The sequence below is a fragment of the Rhinolophus sinicus genome, linkage group LG07 (assembly GCF_036562045.2).
Source record: "Rhinolophus sinicus isolate RSC01 linkage group LG07, ASM3656204v1, whole genome shotgun sequence".
Taxonomy (NCBI): Eukaryota; Metazoa; Chordata; class Mammalia; order Chiroptera; family Rhinolophidae; genus Rhinolophus; species Rhinolophus sinicus.
In genome coordinates this window covers 69,278,128-69,304,464 of record NC_133757.1, presented here as the reverse complement: position 1 = coordinate 69,304,464, position 26,337 = coordinate 69,278,128, and the positions used below count along the sequence as shown (strand labels likewise).

General features: G+C 51.7%; 1 protein-coding gene across 17 annotated transcripts in view; it reads left to right on the top strand.

Annotated features, from left to right (window-relative positions):
• GNG7 (G protein subunit gamma 7) overlaps positions 1-26,337 on the top strand; it is a 144,818-nt gene that overhangs the window by 60,666 nt on the left and 57,815 nt on the right. For all 17 annotated transcript variants that reach the window (XM_074337524.1, XM_074337521.1, XM_074337522.1 and 14 more), the window contains one exon: positions 25,164-25,197. In XM_074337524.1, coding sequence (XP_074193625.1) covers positions 25,164-25,197 — 34 coding nt within the window. The remainder of the gene's footprint in view (positions 1-25,163; positions 25,198-26,337) is intronic.

The following is a 26,337-nucleotide window of genomic DNA, read 5'->3' as shown; positions in this document are numbered from 1 at the left end:
ATGAGCACTGTGTGTTCAGGGTCCATCCACGCTGTGGCAAGTGTCAGCGCCTCCCTCGTTTTCTTGGCCAAGTGACTCCCTAGTATGTGGACGGGCCACATCTTATGCCCCTGTCATCTGTCCTAAGTTGTTGTCCACTCCTTGGCTGCTGTGAACATCTGTGTAGTTTCTTTGAGGACGTGGATTCTCACTTCTCCTGGGCGGACACCTAGGAGTGGAACTGCTGGGTCGCGGGGAAATTCCTTGTTAAACCTTCTGAGGACCCCGCAGACTTTCCCACCTCAGCTGCCCCATTTCACATTCCCAGCAGTAGCCGTGCCTGAGGGTCCCTGTCTGTCCCCACCTCCCCCACACTGTTACTGCCTGTCTTTCCCACGCTGGCCCTCCTAGTAGGTGAAGCGCTAGCTCACGGCGGTCCTGGTGGCCAGTGAGGGTGAGCTCCTTTTCTTGTGATTATCGGTCTTCTCCTGAGAAGAGGGTGTAGTACACGACTGACCTGCCTGTTAGCGGGACACCCTGCGTCACCACAGCACCCTTTCTTCACTGTCTGTTCATGTGTCTGTCATCCAGCCATGCCCAGGCCTCTCCAGGAGCAAGCACCGTGTGGGGCGCTGCCCACACAGCCCTGCAAGATGTCCTGCCTGCCCAGGGCTGTGCCAGCAGGGAGGGGACACCAGGTCAGGCCTTCAGAACCAGCACAGTGGACACTCCCTGAGCTGAATCAGCACAGGACAGATGCTTGCTGGTGTATCATGACTTCTTCCAGACCAGGACGCTCACCTGGAGTGAGCCTGCCCCCAGGGGACACTGGGCCATGTCTGGGGACATCTGTGGTTGTCATGACTGGGGGCTCCTGGCATCAAGTGGGTGGGGGCCAGGGATGCTGCTCAGCACCCCATGGTGCCCAAGACGGCCCCCCATGGAGAATGACCCAGCCCCAATATCCACAGGGCTGAGGGGAGACCCTCTTCTAGAAATCCTACCCCCTGGGGTCTGAGCTACGCAGGTGTGCCCGAGTGGTCACTGCCCCCTTTCCCCACCCCGCACCCCGGGGTCTTTGCTTCTTGGAGTTTGAAGGCTCCTTCCTTTGTAACAGATGCTCTCCTACAGGGGCTTCCATGCTACCTCTGAACTTCACGGTTATGGATGAAACCCACGTTTCATTGATCACTAACAACCTTAGAGAAATGCCCAGACTTCCCCAAATTTTAGTACCACTGGGGGGACAGAACACCTGCACGCAGGGCTGACATGGGCACACAAGTCCAGCGCCTGTGTCCTACGTTCTGGAGCCTGGCAGGGCAGCGTTCTCTCCCCTAGAAACCCTGGATCCACGCTCAGAGCCCGCCTGGTTTGTTTAGATTCATGGAGCCCCAGCTCGCAGGAAGGGGTGGGCCCCTGCAGTGTTTATTTTGGTGAAATTGAAACCTCAGCCCTCATGTAGATGTTCCAGGACACAGACGTTCCCCAAGTCAGTGAGGGAAAGTGCAGTGCTGCCCAAGGTCAGCCCAGGACAGTGGGCCGCCGTCTAACAAAATGCCACGTCGTGTTTGTGCACCAGAGCTGTGCCCCAAGCCCACTCCCGCCTGTGTGCCCACGGCCCGATGGCATTTGGCTTTCCAGCCAAGCATGGGGCACCCCACTTCTGGCTGTGCCTGCCCCGCCTTGCAACCCCTTCTCTTTCCAGCACTCAGTGGCACGCTGCAAATTCAACTTCCCATTTTTGGAAATGCTTCTCGAAACTAGACTTGTTTCCAGCTGAAACGAGATGACCTTTTCCTTCAGCTTCCAGTTTTTTCCCCTTCACTAAAAAAGAAATTGATATAGAAGTGATACTAGCTGAACATACATCAGTGTTTTCTCAACCTTGTTTTTTCTTTTTTTGGTGACCATCCCCCCATTCCCCAAGGACCCTTTTCAGGACTTTTTCTTCATAATTGCTCATCAAAAAGAATAATGCCAGTAATGGATGAAGACACTTCACATCTCAAAATGTCCTGACTTCATAGTGATACTTAAAAAAAAAAACACCCTCCACTGCTCACCTGTGCAGATTGCTGGTTGCTGGGAAAAACTGGTCTGGTAATCAAAGAGTTGATGGGAAAAAAAGTGTCCTTGTGGGAATCCCATGAAATGTTATTAATATTAATAGCTCGGTGTACTGTGTATCTGTTCATGGTCTATCCATACAGCTGTGCTTTCCACATAAAAGAGTAAGGTCTTCTTCGCCTCCCTGAGAATCGATTTTCGCCCCCATCCGTTGAGAATGTATTTATAACTAAATCTAATAACAGGCATGAGAATGGGAAAGCTCCCATCACACACCTGCCCCTGGACGGCCCACCATTGAGCGTGTGGGGAGGGCGCATGTTCCCGGCCATTAACGCAGTGGCAGGAGGCCGACTGTCCAGTGTAAGTGTGCCCACAGGTTTTGACGTGAGTCTTGGGCCAGTGTCTTGGTTTTCTTACGTCCCCACACTTGTGTGCACAGGAGGAATAGCCATGTATTGCACAGGGCTGTTGTGAGCATGACCTGGGACCAGGGACAGTAACAGCTAAGTAGGAGGTCTGAGGAGAGGAGGCGCTAAATAATGCCACTTTTGCGTTGTCGTCATCACCATTCCCGTCACCTCTGAAACTTTCTTTCTAGATTCTTCCAAGGCACGCGCACCCCTATGGACACGTTGTGGGACACGTGCACGGCACATGGGCCTCCTGAGCTTTAGCAAGGCTGACTGCTCTGGCCCGGGTTGAGAACATGTCCCTTCACGGTGCTTGGGTTTCTGGGAGGTTCTCCACATGTGCAGAACCACAGTCTCTGTTGGTTTCTTAGCTCCTGGTTCTGAGCCACGTGGGGTGAGCACAGGCTGCCGGTCCTCAGAGAAGCCCTGCAGACTTGCGTCGAGGCAGCACCCTGACTGCACCTCTGCATGCCACGCGGGTCTGCGTAGTCTTTCTTCCCCGGGGTGAGGCCCTGCGAGGGTCTGGCCTTTTACAAATACATATAGCTTTTTTGTGTGGTAAAACAGATACAACCTCAAATTCACTATCCTAACCATTTTAAGAGCACAGCTCAGTGGCATTGAGCACTGTGGGGACAGAGCCCCAGAGAGTAGTTTACAGGCTCTCGGCCTCACGTGGAAGGGTGCTGGCTCGGGTGGTGAATGGCCGTCGGCTGTGGCTGATTGGCCATCGGCTGTGGCCGGTTAACCAATTGGCCGCTGGTATAACTGCTGCGGCTACGAAGGACTGCCGAGGATTGCCGAGGAGCCGAGCAGAGCCGAGGAGAGCGGAAGAGGAGAGCGGAGAGAGAGGAACAGAGTCGAGAGAGTGGAGGAGAGTCGTCGGTCGGTTGGTTGGCGGAAAGGCGGACGGCAGGTCACGCGTCCGGTGGGCCCAGCCTCCAGTGAGACCATAGTGGTGTAGCTCCCCTACCTATGGCTCCGTGGGTGTTCCTTTTCGGCCTCACCATATCCTGCGTTCTTGTGTGGGGAGCGGGAGCAGAGACCCCGCAGGCCGCCCCGCCTGAAAGATGGCGCAGCGAGAAGGCCTCCGCGCACGACAAATGGCGCAGCGAGCAGGGTCTCCTGCACGACAAACACATTCACACCATTGCGTAGCCGTCCCCACCATCCATCTCCAGAAATTTCTCATCTTCCGAAAATGACACTCTGTCTCCATTAAATGCCAACCTCCGCACTCCTCCCCCAGCCCCTGGCCCCACCAACTACTCTCTGTCTCTTGAATCTGACTCCTCTGGGGACCTCCTGTGAGTGCGATCACAGTGTTTGTCCTCCTGTGTCTGGCTGATGTTGCTGAGCATCATGTCCTCGGTCCGTCCACACTGTAGCGGGTGTCAGAGTCCTTCCATTTCAAGGCTGAGTAACACTCCAGTGTGTGGATGGACCACACTGTTTATCTGTTCATCTGTGGATGGAACTTGGGTTGTGCCCACCTTTTGGCTGTTGTGAATCACACTGCTGTGAACAGGGGAGTCCCAGTATCTCTTCAAGTCCCTGCTCTCAGTTCTTTGAAGTATAAACCCAGAAGTGGTGTTGCCAGGTCACATGGTAATTGTCTGTTTAACTTTTTGAGGTTATTTCCTCGCAGTTCCCACAGCTGGTGCCCCATCTTACATCCCCACCAGCCATGCACGAGGATTCCAGTTTTTCCATATCAATAGCTGTTCTAAGACCCATTTTAATCTGATTTCAAATTACAAAAGCAACACCTTACTAGACAACCTAAAAATACCCAAAAAGGCATGAAGAAGCAACAGAAATCAGGTTTTTCTCTTAAATGCCACTACTGATTTTCAAGTGAGCTTCAGCAAACCAAGGTTTGTGCTGCAGCTCTGCAGGCCGGCCGGTCCTGGCAGACACGGTGGGCAGCAGCGCCTCAGTCCTGGCCGGCGCTGTGGGTCTGAGTGCGGAGTCCGATCCTACATGCTTCGCCGGCATCTTACAGGAGAGAACACATTGTGAGTGGAGACGGGGTAGCATGTTGGCAGATAGTATTGGCACGTAGGAGTGTTCCTTACAAATCTTGTAAGAAGTCGCAAGGAGGGTAGATTATTTTTAACATCTGCATCATCGGCTCACACAAGCCCTCTGAGCCTGGAATCCTTGTTTGCGAGTCGAACATGCTGTGCGAGAATGTTCCACTGCGTTCTCTGAGCATGTTGAGTTGCTAGGTTACCATGAGCATCAGGAATCCAGAGAACAACGTACAGTCATGTTCAACTCTGAGAAACAAAATAGGTATTGACATTTTAAAAGGATAAGAATAGTATTGGACCATGATTTGCAAGCCCTGAATTCTAGTTGCAATTCTACCATTTATTTCCATTATGTGTGGGTGGATGGATGGATAGGTAGGTAGGTAGGTAGATAGGTAGATAGACAGACAGACAGATATGACAGTTTTATCAAGATATAATTCACGTAATTCCACCATTTCTAAGCCTCAGTTTCCTCATCTATAAAAATATATGAAAATGATTATGTGCTTGATAAAGTGATTTGAAAAGTGACCTGCTCTCCCTTACCTATTCTATTTTTTCCATCGCACTTCTATTTTTTCTTTTTTCTTTTTTTTTTTAATGATACTTTTAAAAATATATTTGCTTGAAAAGCCCATTTGGATAAAGAGCCCAACCTGATAATGTTGTTACCTATCATTTATTTTCTAGTAACTTTTATTGAGATAAAATTTATATACTATAAACTTCACCATTTTAAGTATACAATTCAGTGGCTTTTAGTATATTACAGAGTTTATAACCATCACCACTATCTAGTTCCAGGACATTCTCGTCCCCCCCAAAGGAGACCCGTCCTCATCAGCAGTCACTCCCCCACCCCCTCCCCAGCCCCTGACAACAACTAACCCACGTCCTGTCTGTGGACGTGCCTGTTCTGGACATTTCCCATAAGTGGAATCACACACTGTGTGGCCTTGTGTGTGTGGCTTCTTTCACTCTGCATAATATTTTCGGGGTTCCTCCATGTTGTAGCGAGTGTACGCTGCAGTTGTAAGCGATCACAGACATCATGCACCCCCCGTGCACAGGGCTGCAGCACCAGATGAGTGTTTTATTGTCCTTCTCCACGGCTTGGACAGGAGAGGCAGGGACCAGGTTCAGGAAGCAGAAGTGGGGACGATGCGGGACAGTCTAGAGGCAGGTGGGACACTTTGAGGAGCCATAGGAAGGCGACCTGGAAGTTGGACAGGCCCGGTGGACAGCACGGGACCCCCAGTGTCACACCTGAGCAAACAGGGAGAAAGATGGTGCCACAAAGCCAACTGGGAGAGCCTGGGGGGAATGATGACCAGCTGGAGAGCGGGTGGGGGGACCAGACGTCCCAGTTTGCAGGGGCTGAGGGGGCCCAGCACTTGAAGGGCTAAAACCAGGACGAGTTGGTCACTCGGAGTTTGAGGTTCCCACAAAGCAGCCAAGCATAGATACGTCAGCAGGCAGTTTGGAACGAAGGTCAGAGGACGATGGAGAAGAAATACAGCCCCTGACGGGACAACATTCCCACAGGGCTGGCGTCCAGCTCCAGCTGCCCTCTGTCCCCACCCTGTTCCCGGCCAAGGAACAGGCTCTTTGACTGCCCTGCTGGGTTCTGGGCAGCTGTTGACTTTAAAAAAAAAAAAAAAAGCAAAAAGCCCTCCTGACGTGTTTAAGAGGTCTGTTTACTACCTGTCTCTCTGCAGATATCCTTTCACAGGCTTATCTCAGTGTGACTTTTTAATCTGATGCCCTCTGGTTGTCCCAGGGGAGCTGATTAGAGGTAAAGGCCAGTTGCAGTTCAGCAGGGCTCCCATCATCCCCTACAGCCCCCGTCCCATGCTCCCACCAACCTTAAGAAAGAGCTCTGACTCCAGAGGCTCCCCCAGGGTTCTTAGCGCCCGTTGTACCGCTGCCTGCCGTGAAATGTGTGCCCAGGGACGCTTTATACCAGATCGTGTCATCTGCAAGAGGAGACATGGTTCTCCTTCCTCTCCAATCTGGACGACTTTCACTCCATCTTCCTGCCCCCCGGAAGGAAGGGAGGTGGGGCCTTTGGGTGGTGATAAGGGTTAGCCGATCCCATGATGGGATCAGGAAGGAGAGGCAGAGAGATCAGAATCTCTGTCCACTACGTGAGGAAGCCAGGAAGTGGGTCTCACCGGGAACCAGCCCTGCCAGCGCCTTGATCTCAGACGCAGCCTTCAGGACTGTGAGAAACACTGCCCATTGTTTAAGCCGCCAGCATGTGCCCTTTTGTTATGGCAGCCCAAGCAGACTAAAACTGGCTGTGATATTAACTGTGTTACACGAGATGTTACCATTGGGGGAAGCTGGAGGAGGGATGCACAGGACTTCCTGCATTTTTCTTTGCAACTTCTATGACTCTATGAGTTTTCAAAACAAAGTTTTAACTAAAAAGGTAGACATTTAAACCAAAAGGGCACTGGAGAGTTGAGTGGAAGAGTCACCAAAGCCACACAGGAGAGCAGACCCCATGGCTGACCCTGGCAGGGGAGAAGCGGACCTCTGCTTGGTGGCCCAGGACCTGGACCCAGTAGCAGCACAGGGCAGAGCCCCTGGCACGTCCCCAGTCTGAGCCCCCTTCACCTCCCTGTCTGAGCCCCCATCACCTCCCCGGTCTGAGCCCCCATCACCTCCCCGGTCTGAGCCCCCATCACCTCCCCGGTCTGAGCCCCCATCACCTCCCCGGTCTGAGCCCCCGTAGAATTCAAGTGCAGTGGCACCAATGATCCTGCATCATTTCTGGTCACCTACCAGCAGCTGGGCGGCCGCTTTATAACATCCCAAGGCCTGGGGAGTCATCCCCTCACTCCTGCTGGGTCCTAGAGCCCAGCTGCTAGCATGTGAACCCCCATTTTTAAACAAAAGTCCAAAAAGTGAAACTGCATCCATGCGGTTCGTGGGTTAACACGTCCCCACTCCCACTTCCTCAGCTTCTGCACCTCCTAAACCTCCTTCTCCGATCAAAAGACACTCCCCAAGCAAAATCAGGACCGCTGGTATGTGTGCTCATGACTTCCTGCATTTTTCCTTCAAAAGTGTCATCGTGGTTTCTGATTCTGTATTCTCAGGTTATGTGGTTCCTCCTGGGACTGTGAGCTCTGTGAGGGAGGAGCAGGTCTGTGTTTCCCGTGTTTCCCGTATCCCCGTGCGTGTCATAACACTGATAAGATGACTGGGATGAGGCCTTCCTGCTGGGAAGAGAGGCCCGGCAGTGTCAGGACTGTGTCCTGACTCCCGGAAGCTGCGCGTGGCTGGGCCCCCCCAGCCAGGTGGGCGTCTGCATGGAGCACACACATCCTGGCTGCTGCTGCCTGAGGCCTAAGGCAGGTCTCTCCCCCTCAGCGCTGCAGACACTGGGGCTCAGTCATCTCTGGGGGGCATCCTGGGCACTGGGGGGCTGAGCAGCATTCCTGGCCCCACCCCCTCGATGCCAGGGCCACCCCCCCCCCCAGTGTGACAACCACAGATGTCCCAAGACATCGCGCAGCTCGAGAATATTCAACTGAACATGTTCTGGTGTCCGACCGTCCTGCTATCTGTCCACTGGAGCCAGGGGCAGTGCTGTAGGACACGCCGAGTGAAGCGCTTTGGCAGCTCTGATCATCTTCTAAGTAAACCTTTCCTTTTTAGGGGATCATTTTAGATTTACAGAAAAGTCATAAAGACAGGACAGAGCCCCCACCTGCCTGTCATGTAGCCTCCCCTCGTGGCGTGTCAGCATCTGACATCACCACGTGAGTTGCCACAGCCAAGAACGCCACACCAGCACGATAGCATTAACAGAACTCCACCATTTATTCCGATGTCACCAGCTCTTGCATCTTCCTGTCCTGCGGTCCCACCTGACATTCAGGTGTCACATCTCCTTAGGCTCCTCTGGGCTGTTTCTCAGACTTTCCTTGTTTTTGGTGGCCTTGACAGTTCTGAGGAGGACTGGGCAGGGATTTTGTAGGTTTATGTGGTGTTTTTCTCGTGGTGAGACTGGGTTGGTGGGTTCTGGAAGACCCCAGAGTGCAGGATCCTTCTCATCCCATCATATCCGGGGTCATATGTCACCATGACCTGTCACCTTTGATGTTGACCTCGACCCCTGTCTGAGGTTGTGTTGGCCAGGTTTCTCCACTCTAATTATGATTCTGAAGTCTTATTCAGTTGGACCCAAATGTAGTATTTATTCTGAGTTCCCATTGAGAGGCATATGTGCGTCTGTCTGTCTCCCTTTTCATTTGAGGAACTCGAGGCTCAGAAAAAACCAAGGACACCAGAACTGGGCTTCGCACCCAGGCCGGCCCACCCCCATGCCTGTGTGTGCCCTTGCCACCCCGCCAGTCCGTCAGCCTCAGCTGGCTCCAGGGGCCTGAGACCACACCAGCGGCATGTCCCATGTCCCGTATCCTGGCTCACAGCTTTCCAGGCAGACACAGTCTCAGGCGACTCCCATGTGTGGCCCACCCTCCAAATTTATGGCCCTGCTGAGCAGATGGGAAACTCATCAGGGAGGTGACAGTCGCTCTGGAAGGTGGGAGGTGCCAGCAGCCCTGGCACCTGCACCAACATGGGCCCGTCTGTCACACAGCGTGGGCTGGGGGCCAAGCTTGCGAAGGGCCGCCCTCTCCGTCCCTCCTGAGGTCATTCTCATGCCATCACAATGCCCTCAAGACGTCTGGGCCAACCCTTGGTCCAGTTTGTAACAGTCCGTAAAGGGCACAGACGGTCAGGTGTTTTGGGTTTTTTTTTTACTAGCTTTTTTCCTATGTGTAAAGGTAATACATACTCATGGTTTTAAAAAAGTTTCAGAAAACACACAAAGGCTTAAAGAAGAAAGAATACCAAAAATAACTGAACTTACACTTTAAGAGGGTGAGTTTTATGGTATGTGAACAATATCCCAATTTTTTAAAAATTAGAAGTTCATCAGCCATCCTGTCCTGGAGATAACCACTGTTAAAATATCCTCCACACTGACGTTTTCTAACTGTTTTTTGGTATAGTTTCAGACTTATTGGAAAGTTGCAAGAATAGTACAGGAATTCCATATACCGTTTATATCCAGGTATGCCAGCCGTTTCCATTATTCTTTGTATGTGGATACGTGTGTGTGTACGTTACATGTACAGAGGTGTGTGTGTGTGTATGTATATGGAGTTCTATTTATAGTGTATATAGTAACGTAGTTACACACATACAGTGGTACACATTTGCAGTTATACACGTATGCATATTAATTTTTTCTGAGCCTTTTGAGATTGAGGTGGAGATATCATACCCCTTAGCCCCTGAATGCCCCGTGAGCATTAACTAAGAACAAGGACATTCTCTTACAGAACCCTAGCGCTCCAATCCGCGGTCCATCACGCCCGTCCTTCGCAGCCCTTCCTCCACCCAGGGTCCCCCATTGTGTCCAGGCGTCAGTCTCCTTGGATTCAAAGGAGAAAAGTCACATCTCATTGCATTATCTATTATCTTTTCATTATTAGAGTGAAATGTTCACAATGGATATTTACAGTGCTTTTTGTGGGTTGTTTCTGTCCATTGTAAACAGTTCGTTTTTTTAAGTTTTGCGGTAACTCGAGACTTACAGAAGAGAGTTCCCCTATCCCATTCACCATTCAGTCTCCCCCACTGACATCTTCCATGACCACAGCACATTTATCAAAACTAAGAAATCAGCCTTACTGCAGTACTATTGACTAAAGCATAGAACTGATGGAATCTCACCCGTTGTTCCACTAATGAACTTTTTCAGTCATCCATCCCATTTAGGATCCCTTAAGTCGGTTGTTCACCCCTCAGTGATTTATCGGAGATTTTTATATAGTAAGGAACTCAGTGTTTTGCGCTTCGTACATGTGGCAAAGCATTTCCCATTTTGCCTTTTTACTTTGTTGCAGTGAATTAGGAATCCCACAGGCCACAGTCCTAATCTCAGCTGGAGACAGTGAACAGGTGTCATAGGACGATGGCGGCGTCCCGTGTTAAGGAGAGTTATGGGAACAATCGTCAGGCAGCCCGCAGGCCATAGGCCACTTTGTGGGCCTCCACAGACGGTTCCCTCACACAGCTCCCCATCCCCTCCCAGCGTCCGCTGGGCCTCTAGCCACAGTGAACAAGCAGCCACACATTGCCTTGTGAAAAACTGTCATATTTTACCCTACGATGGTGTGCCAGCCATGGGCAGAGCTATGACCTGTACGAATTGGGGTTCACCCTTTGATCCCACATCTGTTGAGTGATGAGGAGTGAGTGGGACCCCGTGAGACACTTAGAGGTAGGAGGCATGTCTCATGGTCTCCACCCTCAAGGGCAGGTGTCCCTATAAATACAGAAAACCTCATTCCTACAGGGCACACAGGCATTCAGGGTGCAGTGGGGAGCTTGGCTGCAGGTGAGACTTTGCTGCCTTTTTTGGGGAACGCAGGGATGAGGAACAGCCCCACCCCACAGTGAGGGACCAGTTCTCACCCTCCTGTGGTTTGAGAACTCAGCCCACCCCTCCTGGGAGCCCTCCTGGGCAATTTGCAAGTGCTGGAATTGACACCTGGCTCCCCAGGCCACCCCTTCCCATCACTCTGTCACCTAGACTGTCTTTTTTGTTGTTGTTTTTTTCTCCTGTCTTATTATTGGGAACTTTATGTCCTTAAAGAAAACTCTTTAGGGGTCTGGGAGGGGCCAAACTACAGATTAATGTCTTGTCAGGACTGGATTGCCCAAGAAAGCGCTGTGCCCTGGGGACAAGTTTCTAGTTGAAACTTCTTTGTGGCCTGATTTGGGGCATAAGAAAAGAGAAGCAAGATGAGCTTTCTAGAGGCTCAGGGACTTGGACTGCCTCTGTCCCCTGCATTTAGGTGGGGGGCATGATGGAAGAGATTAGGAGAGGTGGGCAGGCCAGGGCCGATGTCAGAGGCAAGGACCAGTGGCAGGGTGGGGGTATGGGGGTCCCACTCACCTGCAGTGTTTGGTCCCTGATCTCCCTGCACATGTTTCTCCAGGGCTCCCTTCTTGGTTCGTTAAAACATTTACTTGAGTGTCTGCTCAGGGCCGGGCAATGGGGATGCAAAGATCTTTAAAAGTCCTGATGTAGCCTAGCTGGTGTCATGTGTTCTCACATGGGGGAAATGGTGAGGGAGCTGTCTGGGGCCTCTGTGATAAAGGCCCTGGGCACATTCGTGGGGGCCCCAACTCTCGTGACCTAATCACCTCCCAGAGGCCCCACCTCCTAACACCAATCCACTGGGGGGTTAAGCTACAACATGTAAATTTTGGGGGAGACACAATTCAACCCCTAAACCCGTCCCCCCCCCCCCATAAACGCATATAAGCAGCCAGGAGCCCTACAGCTCTGTGCATGCCACAGGTCATAATGGACCCCTGTGCTCCGTGGTCTGCAGGGCCAGTCGGTGTTTGCACATCCTGGGACATCAGGCTTCCCGGAGACCCATAGGGTATGTCACACCACACCCAGCCTCCCTGCCAGACACGCCTTATTGTTACAACAGCTTGATTTTAAACATGGGTGATCTTTAAAAAAAAAAAAAAAAAAATCCTTCTAGAACAGTGTGTGTGGCAGACAGAATAACAGCCCCAAAGATGTACCTGTCCTATTCCCGGGACCATGTCACCTCTCATGGCAGAGGGACTCTGCAGGTGGAATTAAGTCAAGGCCTCTGAGATGGGGATGACCCTGGATTCCAGGGGGCCCAGTGTCATCACAGGGTCCTCATAAGAGGGAGGCAGGAGGCTCAGAGTCAGAGACATGGAAGAGGCTGCACTGCTGGCTGTGACGATGGAGGAGGGGCCACGAGCCAGGGATGCGGTGCCTCTAGAAGCTGGAAAAGGCCGGAAACCATTCTCCCAGGGCCTCTGGAAGGACCAGCCCTGCCCGCACCTGGGTTTAGCCCCGAGAGGCCCATGTGGGACTCCTGACCCCAGGACAGTCAGAGAATCAATGTGTGTGGTTTTAATCTACAAAATGTGTGGTACTTGTTATGGCCACCCCCAGGAAACCCAGACACAGAGTGACTGAGAAACTGGATTTTTGCTTGTTTGGTGACTAGAAAAGCATCCTTTGCCCTCCTTCTTCGTTTCTGGAAAGCCCCTCAGGTGGGTGGCCCATCCTGATGTGTCCCCGAGGAGGTGACCAGCACAAGGAACTGTGTATCTCCCTATCTTGTCACCATGAACACTTCCAGCCTCGAGGGCAAATGCTCTAAAGCTTCCCAACTGAAACCACTTGTGTGCCTAGGTCTTAGAGCCCCCAAACCTGAGTCCAGCTCCTGCCAGACAGTCTGCACACCCCCTGTCCGCCTTCCTGGTGTCCCCTCTTTGACTTTCTGCTTCCCCTTCTCCCTGGCCACACGGCTTCTGGCACATGCCCAGTGGCCTGGGAGGGGGCTTGTGTCCCTTTCAGGGTCCCAGTGAGTTACCAGCCAGAGCTCTGGGTGCCCACCTGGCCAGCTGCTCTGCAGGACAGGGTGACCCCTGGCCCAGGATGGTAGCCCATGCTGCTGGGAGTGTCTCTTTGCTCTTGTTAACGCATGACACAGGGCCACAGGACACAGGTCAGTGCACCGGGTGGCCTCTGTGCCTGGACATGTCCAGCAGGGGCAGGACCCCAGAGTAACGGGTCCCTCCAGAGTACACAGTGGCTGGCAGGCAAGGCTGGACCAGAGGCGCGGGCTGCATTCTTGGGCTGCTTGTTTGTCTCACATCCTCTCTCCCTGGCATTTCCTGGCCCCTCGCAGCTGGCGCCCCACCAGTGCTGGTGGTCCTCCATGCCGGGGGCAGACTGGGTTCTGCATTGCCACAGCCCAGAAGGCAGGAAGCACTGCTTCCACCCTTTCCTAGCTGTGTGACTTGGAAATCTTTTACCGCGGGGTTTCTCCACCTGACACTGTTGACATTTGGGGCCTGATGATCGGGGCGGGGGGGGGGGGTGCAGGCATGCTGCTCAACCCCCCACAGTGCCCAAGAGGGCCCCCACAGACTGTGACCTGGCCCCAAGTGCCAAGGGGATGACCCTGCATTCATTATTTGGGGGAAAAATTGAGTTAGATCCTTAGGCTCACAGGAGACACCAGAATAAGTCCCCAATGGTCAGTCAGATGGTAAAACCAGGTAAACCAGGGTGACCCCAGCATCTGTGAGTCACCCCCTCCCACTCAGGCTGTGTATTAAGTGTGTGCAGCCTCCTGGGACCTCAGTCAGGTGGGTATGGAACGTAGTCTCCCGGGATCAGCAAACCCCCTGGCCCAGGGGGTCTCACCTGGGGTGACTCTGCCCCCAAGGGACACTGGGCCATGTCTGGGGACATCTGTGGTCATCAAGACTGGAGTAGTTCCTGGCACTGAGTGGGTGGGGCTGGGATTCTGCTCCACTCCCCGCAGTGCCCAGGACGGCCGCCCAGTGTCCCCAGTGCTGAGATGGTTTACAGGGACACAGGCCCGCTCTTCCTATCCAGGTCTTGGGACTCTGAGAGCAGAACCCGGGGTCCATGCCACCCAGCATCCAGTCACGCGCTTGGGCAGCCCTGCACACTGACACGCTCAGCCCCAGGAGACCAGTCGCTTGCTGCACATGCCTGAGCGCAGTTTTGTGTTGATTTTTTCATATTGCGCTTCGTTCCACAAAGAACCAAGGTGAGCGTTCAGGAAGGGATACAACCCGATAAAAAAATACAAATGACTTTATAAAATCGAGTACCAGGGAGCCCACATGGCTGCCGCTGCACTCAGCTTCCTGCCCAGCTTCTCCAGGGGCTCCCCCGAAACTCAGCATCTGTGAGCCTCAGAGCCCCGCCTTTGGAAGTGACCACCGTCCATGATGTCGCTGTGCTGCGGACGTGCCATAGCGCTTTAATGGGACTGCTGTGCCTTTTACATTTGTTCAGATTTAGTCACAAATATAAGCGTGCGGTATATATTAATATAATATTGTGCGCATATGAATAAATATGTAACGTATGCATAAAATAACATTTACATATTTTAAATATATGTTCATATGTATCTTTATATGTATCATAAATATATATTTAAATGTAACTATTAAATAGAATATAAAACAATATATATTAAATATATAAAAGTATATATTTATATGCATATATTACATATTTATATGTATCTTAATGAATATTAGGTTAGAATAAATCTTACTAGATTTATCCATAAATATAAGTATACAGTATAGATAGATAATATTGTGTGCATATAAATACATAGGTAATATATGCATATAAATATATATATTTATATTTATATATAATTATATATAAATATACTAAATATATAAAAATATGTACTTATGTACATATATTTGTGTGTATATATTACATATTTATATGCATGTATTACCTATGTATTTATATGTACCATATGTATATGTAAGTGTATGTGTCTACGTAAGTTACATATACATTACATGTATATGTACCCCCACTTTCGGGCCCACTTGGGGGCCCGCACAGCTGGCGTCAGGCAGCCGGTAAGCTCTCCATCTATCTGCGCCCAGGGCCCAGGAGGTGACAGTCTGCACCGCCTTCTGGCACAGGCCTGTGTAATCTTCTCCCCCTTCCTGTGCGAGAATCCTTTGACTTACTTGTAACCAGCAGAATGTGGCAAAGGTGACAGTGTCACACCTGTGGGTTAGTTATGTCACATAAGACTCCAATGCAGCAGGTTTGCAGAAGGAAGTCAGCTGCCACAGTATGAGAGGGTTGGTGGAGGAGGCCACATGGCCAGGACCCCACAGACGCCTGTAGGAGCTGAGCGTGACCCCAGCCAACAGTCATCAAGAACTTGGGGAACCCAGTCCTGCAGCCTCAGGGAGGTAAATCTTACCAGCAACCTGAGGGGGCTCAGAGGCGGGCCCTGCTCTATTTGTGTTTTTGATGAAATGGCAGCCTCCTGGGTCCAGGACCCCAGCTTAGCTGTGTCCCAACTCCTGAACCCCAAATTGGGAGACACAAAAGGGTGGTGTTTGCAGCCACCGTGTTTGTGGTGATTCCTTCCGTACACAGCACAGAAATCGAATGCACTGACCTTGTACCCCAGCCTGCAAGCCCATGGGCGGGGCCACCAGGAGTCTCAGAGCTTTGCACACACCAGGGAGGGCCCTGATGAGCAGTGCATATGAATGAACTCAGAAGGACACCCAAGCTCCCATGACGTGTGAGGGCTGCCAGCAGCTGCTTCTAGTCCCTCTCCCCTCCCGTGCTGCAGGCCCTGGCGACGGTGGGCTCTGCACGTGTCCAGGAACCACGGTGGCCCTGCAGGAAGGAGCAGAGTCCCAGCGCCCCACGTGCAGGCTGTGGGAGCTCTCAGCCGGCCGGGCCTGTCTGTTTGTGTTGCTGGCTTCCGGCACCACCCAGGCCGCATGCCTGCACGTCACCCAGGGCCACCTAGCGTCGAGCTAGGAAACTCAGTCTCCAAGGCCGCCAGCCCCAAGACCCCTTCTCTGGGAACACGTATGTATGCGACATGTATCTGTGTGTGCGTGTGCGTGCTTGCGTGCGTGAGGGTGGCGTCCGTGCTCCTGGTTTGTTCCTCTCCCGGTGGCCTTCCAAATCGGTGCTCAAGAACGGCCAAAAAAAAATCTCAAAAGACAAAGGCCAACCAGCATTTCTTCCCTGGTTCCTGACAGCTCAGAGACAGCCATTGTTGTCCCCACAAACACGGGCTCCCACCCGCGGGGTCTCCTGCAGGGCTGTAGGAGGAGCCACCAGCCCCACCTAATAGGTGAGGGTACTAAGGCTCAGATTCCAGTGGTGCTTAGAAGTGGTGAGGGTGTGGGGAAATGGGGACCCTTGAGCATGGCTGGTGGGGATGGAAAATGGGGCAACCACTGTGGGAAACAGGATGGTGGGACCTCAAACACTTCAAAATCGAATCATGTGACCCAGCAAGTGCACCTGTGGTCATTTCTTCCTGCAGGGACTTGAAGAGGTGTTTGCACACCCCTGTTCACAGTAGCATTCACGACAGCCGAAAAGCGTGGTCCAGCCATGCAGGGCAACAGTACTCAGCATTAGAAAGCAGGGAGTTCTGACGCCTGCTACAGTGGGACGGACCCTGAGGACATGATGCTCAGTGAGACAAACCAGTCACTGAAGAACAAACACTGTGTGATCCCACTCACAGGAGGTCCCAGAGGAGTCAGATTCACAGAGACAGAGAGTAGACGGTGGGGCCAAGGGTTGGGGGAGGGGAGGGGAGTGAGTGTTTAATGGGGACAGAGTGTCAGTTTGGGGAGATGGAACGTTCTGGAGATGATGGTGGGGATGGCAGCACAATGTGAGTGTGCTTAATGCCACTGAGCTGTGCGCTTAAAAGTGGTTACAATGGTAAAGTTCATGTTATGTGCATTTTACTACAATTAAATTTTTTTTTAACTCAATGATAAAAAGCTGAGCTTTCCTGGTGAGAAAGGCTTAGCTCAGACTCCAGCTCAGCACACATGCCATAGATTCACCGCCCCCCACCTTGTTGAGTGTAAGGGCAGGATGGCAGGGTGGGTGCAGCTAGAGGAGAGACCCCCAGAAAGGGGGGAGAGGACCACAGCAGGGGAAGCTGGCTGGGTTTTACCTGGACTCCGCCCAGCACAGGTGTGTCATGCTCCTGGCTAGACCCAAGAACGGAGGTAAAAAGGAAGCCCCCCATTTGGGATGTTCCTGGCTCCTCGGGGCTACAGTATTCAGGGCCATGGCCCCTCTTAGCAACTGGTCTCGACCACCCACAGTCTGTCATATTCACATAGTTTTTCTGGCTTCTTCCAGACTGAGTTTCATCGGATCCCTCAGACAAAATGAGGGAGGTAAATACCAGTCCTGTGTTTAGATGGTTCTATGCAGAGAATAAAAAAGCGATTTGACCAGGGGCATGCAGATGAGAAGGGACAAGGCCCACACAGAAAGGTGTTGTGTCTTTCGGTCACTTCCCTCTGACTAGCACACCCTCCTCCATCAACGTGTAAACCTGATGGGGGAGAGGTGCTCAGAGCCATGATCCCACAAGGTACCTGTTAAATTAAGGAAGTCCTTTTGACCCGAATAATCTCTTCCAGGAACTTTACACATCAGTACATAGATTGCCTCATTCTTTTTCACAGCTGCATAATATTCCACGGCTTGACAAAAGCAGAGAGTAAATGCATGTATTTTAGGCTTTGCGGGATTGTATTGGCTTAAAGAGAATGGACTTTCTCTATTTGATTGCTGCTGCCAGACCAGGTAATTGGCAAGAATTGTATTAATTTAAAGCCACCCGCAGAAATGACCAGAAAGTGAGTTAGTGGTTGCCAGGGTCCTTGGGCTCAGTCAGTGTTGATGAGCGGACACTGTAGTAGGTGACGGTGATGAGGCCTGGTGGGGACAGGATCATGAAAGGCCACAGAGAGTTACTCAAAACATCCTGTAGAGGTGTGCTTTAGACTCCTTTTCACTGGGAGCCTGTGTCACGTGGCCTCTGCGGTGCTCTCAGAAGCTAGACTAAAAGCCAAAGGCCACTGGGTGGGGCGCCAAGTGACGGGGTGGGGGCCTCTCTGTGCTTGGGGGCCAGGCTTTGCTCCCCTTGCTTCAGTGACTTGAAAAAAAGGATGTATCTGGCGATGGCCTCAGCACTGCTTGAAAGAACCCCTGATTTACCCAATCTCGGCCTACCTCTTCCCATCCCCCACAACCCTCCTGTGGTTTAGGTGCAGAGGGGACCCCTTGTCCCCCCAAACCTCAAGATGTGCCTGTTCTGGACACTTCGCATAAATAGAATCACACACTGTGTGGCCTTGTGTGTCCGGCTTCTCTCATGAGCACCGTGTGTTCAGGGTCCATCCACGTTGTAGCGAGTGTCAGCACCTCCCTCCTTTTCACGGCCGAGTGGCACTCCTGTGTGTGCATATGCACCACATTTGATTTATCTACTCACCAGTTGGTGAATACTTCGGTTGGTTTAGCTTTTGTCTGTTGTGGACCGTGCTATGTGGACATTAGTACACCTGTTTCTATGTGGACGTGTGTTGTCACTTCTCTTGTACGTGTACCTAGCTGTGGAATTGCTGGGTCACAGGGTAACTCCATTTTAACCTTTTGAGAAGCTGCCATTGCTTAGCCTCAGAGGCTGTTCATCTCTGTGTCGCTCAGGATCCTGCAAACTGCAGCCAGGCCGTTGAATCTGGCCCTCTGCCTGTTGCTGCAAATAAAGTTTTATCGGCACACAGCACACCCATTGCATTTAGTTAATAGTGGCTCTGGCACAACTGAGTTGAGTTTTTGCAACAGAGACCATGTGGTCCACAAAAGCAAAAATATTTACTATCTGGCCTTTTACAGAAAAAAAAAGTGTTTGTTACTTAGCACTTATATCACATGCTTTAATTGTCTCTGCTTCTTAAGAATCCCTCCCTTGTCCCATCTTCCCCTGCACAGAAAACTCCCTAAGTTCAATGAGTTCAGCACTCCTGGATGGTGAGGATGGGGTAATACAGCCATTTAGAAACTATCTTCCCACAGTTCTGGGACCACAAGTCTGAGATCAAGGTGTCCCAGAGTCGTTCTCTCCCGAGGTCCCAGGGTTGGGTGCTTCCTCCCTCTCCCAGCTTCTCTTCTGGGGGCTCCAGGTGTCCCTGGGCTTGTGGCCGCGTTCCTACAGCTTCTGCCTCCCCTCTCCCCGTGTGTCTAAGTCTCAGTGTCCCACTCCTTTCTCTTACAAAGACACCAGTCATTGGGTCTAGGACCCGCCCTAAATCCAGGACGAGTGCATCTCTCGATTCTTAGCATCATGTATCTGCAAAGACCCTTTCTCCGAATTAGACCGTGTGCTGAGCTTCCTGGAGAGTATCTGAGGGACCGTGTCTAACCCACTACAACCAACAGACATTACCTTTGTTTAGCTGGACACAAAGCAGTCCTTTCCGTCATTGTCACTCCCACTTCGTGACCTCTCCTATTATTCCTTCCTCTTTGTGTTTGCACTTGTCAGTGCCTCAAATTCATCTTGGGCCAGGGAGGGGTGGGAGGATCAGCGGGAACGTTAAAATCAGTGGGCGGTTGTGTTGTAGCATGTACAGTATCAAGTCTGGACATTGTTACCTCAGACGTATACAACGGTGTGTGTCCCCTATATTTCAATACAAATAAATTTTTAAAAAGTAAGTTGACAGTTAAGAGTTATGTTAAAAATTCCCACTGTAAGTGAATACACTGGAGGGGTTCAAAGGTATTAGCTCAGTAATCCTAGCACAGTGGTTCTCAATGGAATGGGGGCAAGGGTGGTTCTGCCCCAGAGGACACTGGGTGACATCTGGGAACATCTGTCACACTGGGGATGCTCCTGGCATCAAGTGGGTGGGGGCCAGGGATGCTGCTCAACCCCCCCCACAGTGCCCAGGACGGCCCCACAGAGAGTGACCTGGCCCCAGTGTCCCCAGTGCCGAGGGGGGACCCTGTCATAGCTGTTGAAAGTGAGGATAGCTTTCAGCTGAACTAAAATGATGTTTATTTATTGGTCTTTTTTTTTTTTTAAATAAAGAATCAGCTGTAGGTATCTCCCTGTAGCTGAGACAAGATGGGACCCCACCCCCACCCCTAGCTGGGCTGAGGCCAGGCAGGGGGTGGGTGGCGTGGGCAGCTACTCTGAGTATTTGGGTGCCTAGGTCCTGGCTCCAATTTGAACCCCTTCAAAGCCCCGAGTGAGCGAAGGATGTGAATGCATGGAGCCAGTTTTGTTCTGAGAAGCAGAAAGCAGAGAGCCTTCTAAGAGAAATGCCTGCAGAGGGGGATTACCCACCTGCTGCCCGGAACAGCTGCTAAAAATCAAACTGCAGCACTTCCGGTTTCATGTACTGCCCAGGGCAGCTTCCTCACCGGCAGCTCCTCTCAGGCATTTCTGAGACTTAAAAAAAACAGCAGATGATCTATTTTGAAACCCTCCTAAGGGAGGCCAGGCTGAGCCCTGCAAGGACAAGGGCCCAGGTGAGGGCACCAGAGGTGAAGCAAAGGCCCAGAGCCACTTGTCCTGGGCTCAGGGGCAGCTCTGCATGGTGGCACCAGTGCTTGTGGGACCAAACCAGGACCCCTTTGTTATTCTCTGTGGGGGGCCGTCCTGGGCACTGTGGGGGTTGAGCAGCATCCCTGGCCCCCACCCACTGATGCCAGGAGCACCACAGATGTCCTCAGACATGGGCCAGTATCCCCTGGGGGACAGGGTTACCCCAGGAGAGACGGTGACCTCGTGACCTGCCCTTCCACCTGCACGCACGTGCGCGCGCGCACACACACACACACACACACACACACCTGCATAGCATGCGAGGCCTGGCCGTGAAACAGCAGAGCCAAGTAACCAGGGTTCTGGAAGTTTCCTCTCCTCCTTCTGACAGGCGAGCCAGGGGACAGCACGTGTCGCAGAAGCACTGGGGGCCCTGCCAGGCCGGCTGTGCAAGCAGTCGGAACACCTTCCTGAGCAGTGTTGTAGAGAAAGAAGAGAAATTAAACTTCTGACCTGTAATAAACACTGAGTAAGCCTGACGTCCCCAGCCCAACCCCGTGTGACCTCAGCCCAGCTGTGTCCCTCACAGCTGCTCCAACATCATAAAATTAGGATAAAATTAGGATAATGGACCAGCTAAAGATGCCGGCACTGGGGGGGGAGGGGGCTCTCCGCTGCAGCCCCAGAACGAAAGCCTTTGGCCACGACCCAGGCCCGTCAGCCTTTGACCCTCAGAGAGCCCCTACTTCTAACAATTTGGGGTTATTAGCCTGTGGCTATACACAGAGGGCGCCAACAAAATGGAGACACATTTTAAGAAAGGAAAACTATATTTAAATTGTAATCCTCAATACATACCGATAACAGAAAATGAGTATAAGTCACATGACTTCTGCAATTACAAGAGGTGCTCAAAGTGGTTACCATCAGCGTCCAGACACTTCTGATTACGGTGAACTACTGCTTGAGCAACGTTGACCAAAGTGTCCACTTGTGTACATTGTTTTGGCATCCCGGGTATATATATTTTATCATTGTTGCCATGAAGTGGTGCCTTGCGAAGCTCGAGGCACTATGCTCATTTCATTTCATCCTTCCAGTGACCCCAAGAATGAGGCAGTGGGGTTCCCACGTTACAGACAGGACATCAAGGTTCAGAGAGCAAGTGGGCAGGCGTCCAGACAGCAGTGCAGAGCCAGGGCTGGCTCCAAATCTCCTCGCTCTGCCTCAGCCTGGGAAGACTGACGAGTCCACGCCTCCGAGTCCGTGCCACCTAGCTGTCTTCTAGAACCTTACAGGCAGTTCTTCTTCTCACCCAGACATCTCATCCTGCAGTCAGCATCTGTCCCCTCTTTTCTATTTTCAGGAGCAAAAGTCAGGAGAATCATAATGACGAAAATCAGAGTAATTACCCCAGAGTAGTGACTCAGTCTCGGAGGGGCCACAGGTGCCTTCAGCAGTGCAGGAAATGTGTTGTGTCTTGCTGCGGGTGACGGGGACAGGTGCGCACACTTGCAAGTGCACGGAGCTGTGCCTAAATGGTCTGTACACGCCTGTGTGCTTGTGACTCTTCAGGCTGTGGCAAAATAAAAGGCATCTGAACCCAACACCTATAGCTTCCTGCCCAGGGTGGCCTAAATGTCCGATAATGGGCAGTAATGTCTATAATAGCAATAATAATATAAACTATGATACATCCGTAAAGTATAAGACACAGGCTTAGAAGTCACTCAGTGCAGTGTAATATCCGGGCTCGATCTCGGACCAGAAAACACATTCTGGGAAACCCGGGGAAATCCAGGTAGAGTGTGACTCATGTAATGCTCCCGTATTTGTTTCTTCATTGTTACAAGTTGTCAGCCTTAGGGAAAGCAGGCTGAAGGGCACATGGGGACCCGCTGTGCTATTTGTGCCACTTTTCTGTCAATCTAAAATTACTACAATATAAAGGTTGTTTTTTTTTAAGTCAGATGCTCGAAGAATTTGTGATGGTGTGGGAAAATAACGTTTGCCTCACAATGTAATGTAAACCAAGAAGAATTGAAAGGCAGGTGATCAAATAGGATATCAGACCTGCACGTGTAAAAACCGGGTGGGCACGTGTACACGCCTGGAAACAATGAAGTGCTGGGGTTGTGGATGATTGTGTGATTTCCAGATTTTCTAAAATGAAATTGTGTACCTTTCAGAGTCATGAAGAAGGATAATATATACACTTATATGGATAGATGTAGTTGATTCTCGTTATTTACAACAAACACTGAATTAGTGGCTATGGAAGCACTGCTCATGGGAAAATAGAGTTAGGTTCCTGCCCGCCTCTGGTCACAACGTTTTAGTCAAGTGGTGGACACATAACCTTGTGTTACCCTGTTTCTGTTTAAAGACACCTTATTTAATACACGCTGTTGCTGCATTAACATTGAATGCAGGCCAACAGCGCTATAACACACCTAAACTGCATGAAGAATCTTCTCTGACACATGCATCTTCTCTGGAAGGCATGTCACAGCCTTCTCGGGCTTCGGGACCCTAGACAGCCCTTCAGCTCTGCACTTGGGGGACATTTCAGTTACCCACAAAAAGACTATGATGCAAAAAGCATGACACTAAATATGGACAAGGGCCCAGGTTTAACAGTCTGAGCTGAGAGGAGGCAGTGCAAGGCCTGTGTGCTGGTCATAACTCAGATCTTTCACCACTCCACACATGTCCTGAATGACTTTGAACCCCGTCCCGTGTTGATTTGAGGGTCACAAATGAATTTTAGTGACTGGGTGAATTCACAGATTCAGAATTCACGGATAATGAGGGCAGACTCTATGTAACCCCCAGTCTGGTGCCCACACGCAGCACACCCAGGGCAGACTTCTCAGATGCCGCGCGCACCGGCCTGGCCATGGTCTGTGTCCCCACCAGGCCCAGGGAGCTCCAGTGCTCACCTTCAGCAGGGTTGGGGTCCACAGGCTGCCTGGGACTGTGGCAGGAGCTCTCCCTGCTTGGTGCCATGTTTCTGTGTGTGTGTGTGTGTGTGTGTGTGTGTCCCCAGCCCTCCCTTAAGGCAGAGTGAGCCTGCCCCCAGGGAACACTGGACAATGTCTGAAGACATCTGTGGTTGTCACAAGTGGGGGTGCTCCTGGCATCGAAGGGTAGGGCAGCTGCTTAATCCCCTCAGTGCCCAGGACAGCAGTGCTGAGGGGGAGAGACCCCTGTTTTAGAGAAAGCCACCCCCAGTCACCTCCTTCCTGGAGCCTCTGTGACATTCAGGCTGGGCCTCCCTTGGTGAGCCTCAGGGTGAGAGGTCCAGCCTGACCTCAGTCCTCCCATTCCCTGCTTCTGATTCCGCTGCACCCCCACCCCTGGCCCACAGCCACTGAGAAAAGCTCAGTGGCCCTCAGCTCTAACCCAGGAGTGGCAGCTGTCGTGTGTCCCTTTGTGTAGGTGGAAAAAAACCCATTGGTTTGTGGAAAGAGCAAATGTTTGCAAAGGAAGAGGGGCCGGCTCTCAGAGGCCACAGGGGACCTTCAGAGCCAGAGAGACACAGCCTCGCTTGCCAGTGGTCCTCGCAGCTCAGGAAGTGTGGCCTGCATTGGCCAAGGGGCAGGGACTTGTGCTGACCTCCCCAGGGCAAGCCTGCAGCAGAATGAGTCCCAAGGACCAGCCTCCCCTAGAACTGGAGGGTGGTCGACTGCCGGTTTTTGAAGTGTGATCCGAGCCAGCAGCTGCAGGGGTCCCATGGGAGCGCAGCTCCAGGCATCTGTCTGGACCATCTGCACGTGCAGACTCCAGCCAGGCCGTAGCCTGGAGCCTCCTTGTCCGCAAATAGGAGGCCGTTGCCGCAGCCGGACAGCCAGGGTCACCGCGCCCCTTCCTCCGTGCCTCCCCAGGCAGTGCATTCTTAAGGCAGCTGGTGCAGCGTGGAGAGCAGGATGTAGGCTGGCTTTAGTCTTGGGGTCACCCCAGCAGGTAGACACGGTGGCCTCCAGGGACCCTCATGCTGTTTGCATCAAGAATCAGGGAGGGTTGCAGCTCCGTCCAGGGTTATCCAGGGTTCCGCTTGTAGCAGCTCCAAAGTGCCGGAGCCCACCCACCCCCGGGGTCCAATCACAGCGACTTCCTTTCTTTCCTGTTGACCTCCTGGCCCCAGGCGGCCAGCCTCAGATCCCGCGCCTTCCTGCACCCATATACCTGTCACCTCTTCCACACGAGGTTAATTGGTTTGCCCCCGAGTTCACTTTTTCCAGCTCTCCCTATTTTGCCCTGGCACGTGGCTTCCATCAAAGTAAAAAAACAGATATGGAAAAACACCATGCATTACATTCAAGGCTCGGTTCCTGGATACTTTGTTTTTCTCGTGCTGGCGCGTCTGATGGGCTGGACCACAGCTTGGGGTCCCCATGTTCCGAAATGGAATAATACAAGTTTCATAAGAAAACTTGACTTGTTTCCCCCCCACCCAAAGACACAGGATTGTCTTTCTGAATGGATCAGTCGTGAAGAATAAATTGGACTCTTGCCCCCAGTTTCTCTGGAGGACACGTGCCATATTTTTGGTGACAGGAAAGTATTTCTCTGTGAAAACATGGAGATGGTTAAGTAAAGAAAATTTAACCGTACTTTCTTTCTCTCTCTCTTTTTTTCAACAGGGTAGAGCAGTGCTTCTTGGAAAAACTAAAAAAGGTATGTAGCATTTTATCTTTACTTCATGCGCTTGGAATCTCTTGTTTTTCAGAAAAAAGAACAAACAGCCACAGCATTCACGCGCACATGACACACTGGGAATTGTGTCACCGTGAAAAGAGCTCTGGGCTCAGAGCCAGGAGACCTGAGTTCAGACCTCAGGTCCGCCTCTGAGCGGCTGTCACGTGTGGGCGGGCTCTTTTCATCTCTGCCACGGAAATAGCATCCTCCCACTTCCCAAGAATGTCACAAAGATTACGGAGCCCACAGATACAGAAACACACAGTGCCAGCGTCCAAGTGGGTCTGGGATGTGTGTGGGACCTGGAACCATGGTGGATTGGGTCACAAGTGCATTTCCAGTTTGTCCATTTCACATAGATTACCTAATTTGTGGGAGCTGTCCTTCACGGCTCCTCTTCTAACCCTTTCCATTTCCAAAATCTATCAGTCATGTCCGCTTTCCCTTCCCACCTCAGTTACTGCGTCTTCCCTCCTTTTTCTCCATCACCCTGGCTAAGGTTTTGCCAACGTTGCCGACCTTTTCAAAGAAACCAGCTTCTGGTTTTGTTGACTCTCCTCTCGCTTTTCTAGCCTCCGTTTCGTTTTCTCTGCATCTTTGTCATTTCCTTCCTCCTTCTGGCTCTGGGTTTCGCTTGCTCTTCCCATTCTAGTTCCTTAAGGTGTGAAGTTAGGTGGTGGATGGAGACCGTCCTGAACACAGGCATTTACGTTTGTGTTCCCATTTTCATGCATAGTGTTTCCTACTTTTCCTTGGGGTTTCTTCTGGGAACTGTCACTTGTCTAAGAGCATGTTGCCTAATTTCCATCAGTTTTGTGATCCATTTGTAAAGGAAAGGGCATTGGGACGCCTTGCTCAGTCAAGAACATTGAGTGGCGGGGTGGCTGGAACTGGCTCCCATCCCAGGCTTATCTCAGGACCTTTGGGGGCTCGCTGGTGAGGTGCAGGGAGGGTTGGCTTGGGGGTGGGGGTTCTAAGGAATATTGTAGGCGCTGACACACACTGGTCCCCAGCGGCTCCTCCGTCCCCACCCTGGAGGCTCACCCCCCTCCAGCTTGTGCTTCTTGGGTCTCAGTTGCCCCAAGGGCGCCACACTGCTGCCTGCAGCCTGCAAGCGTC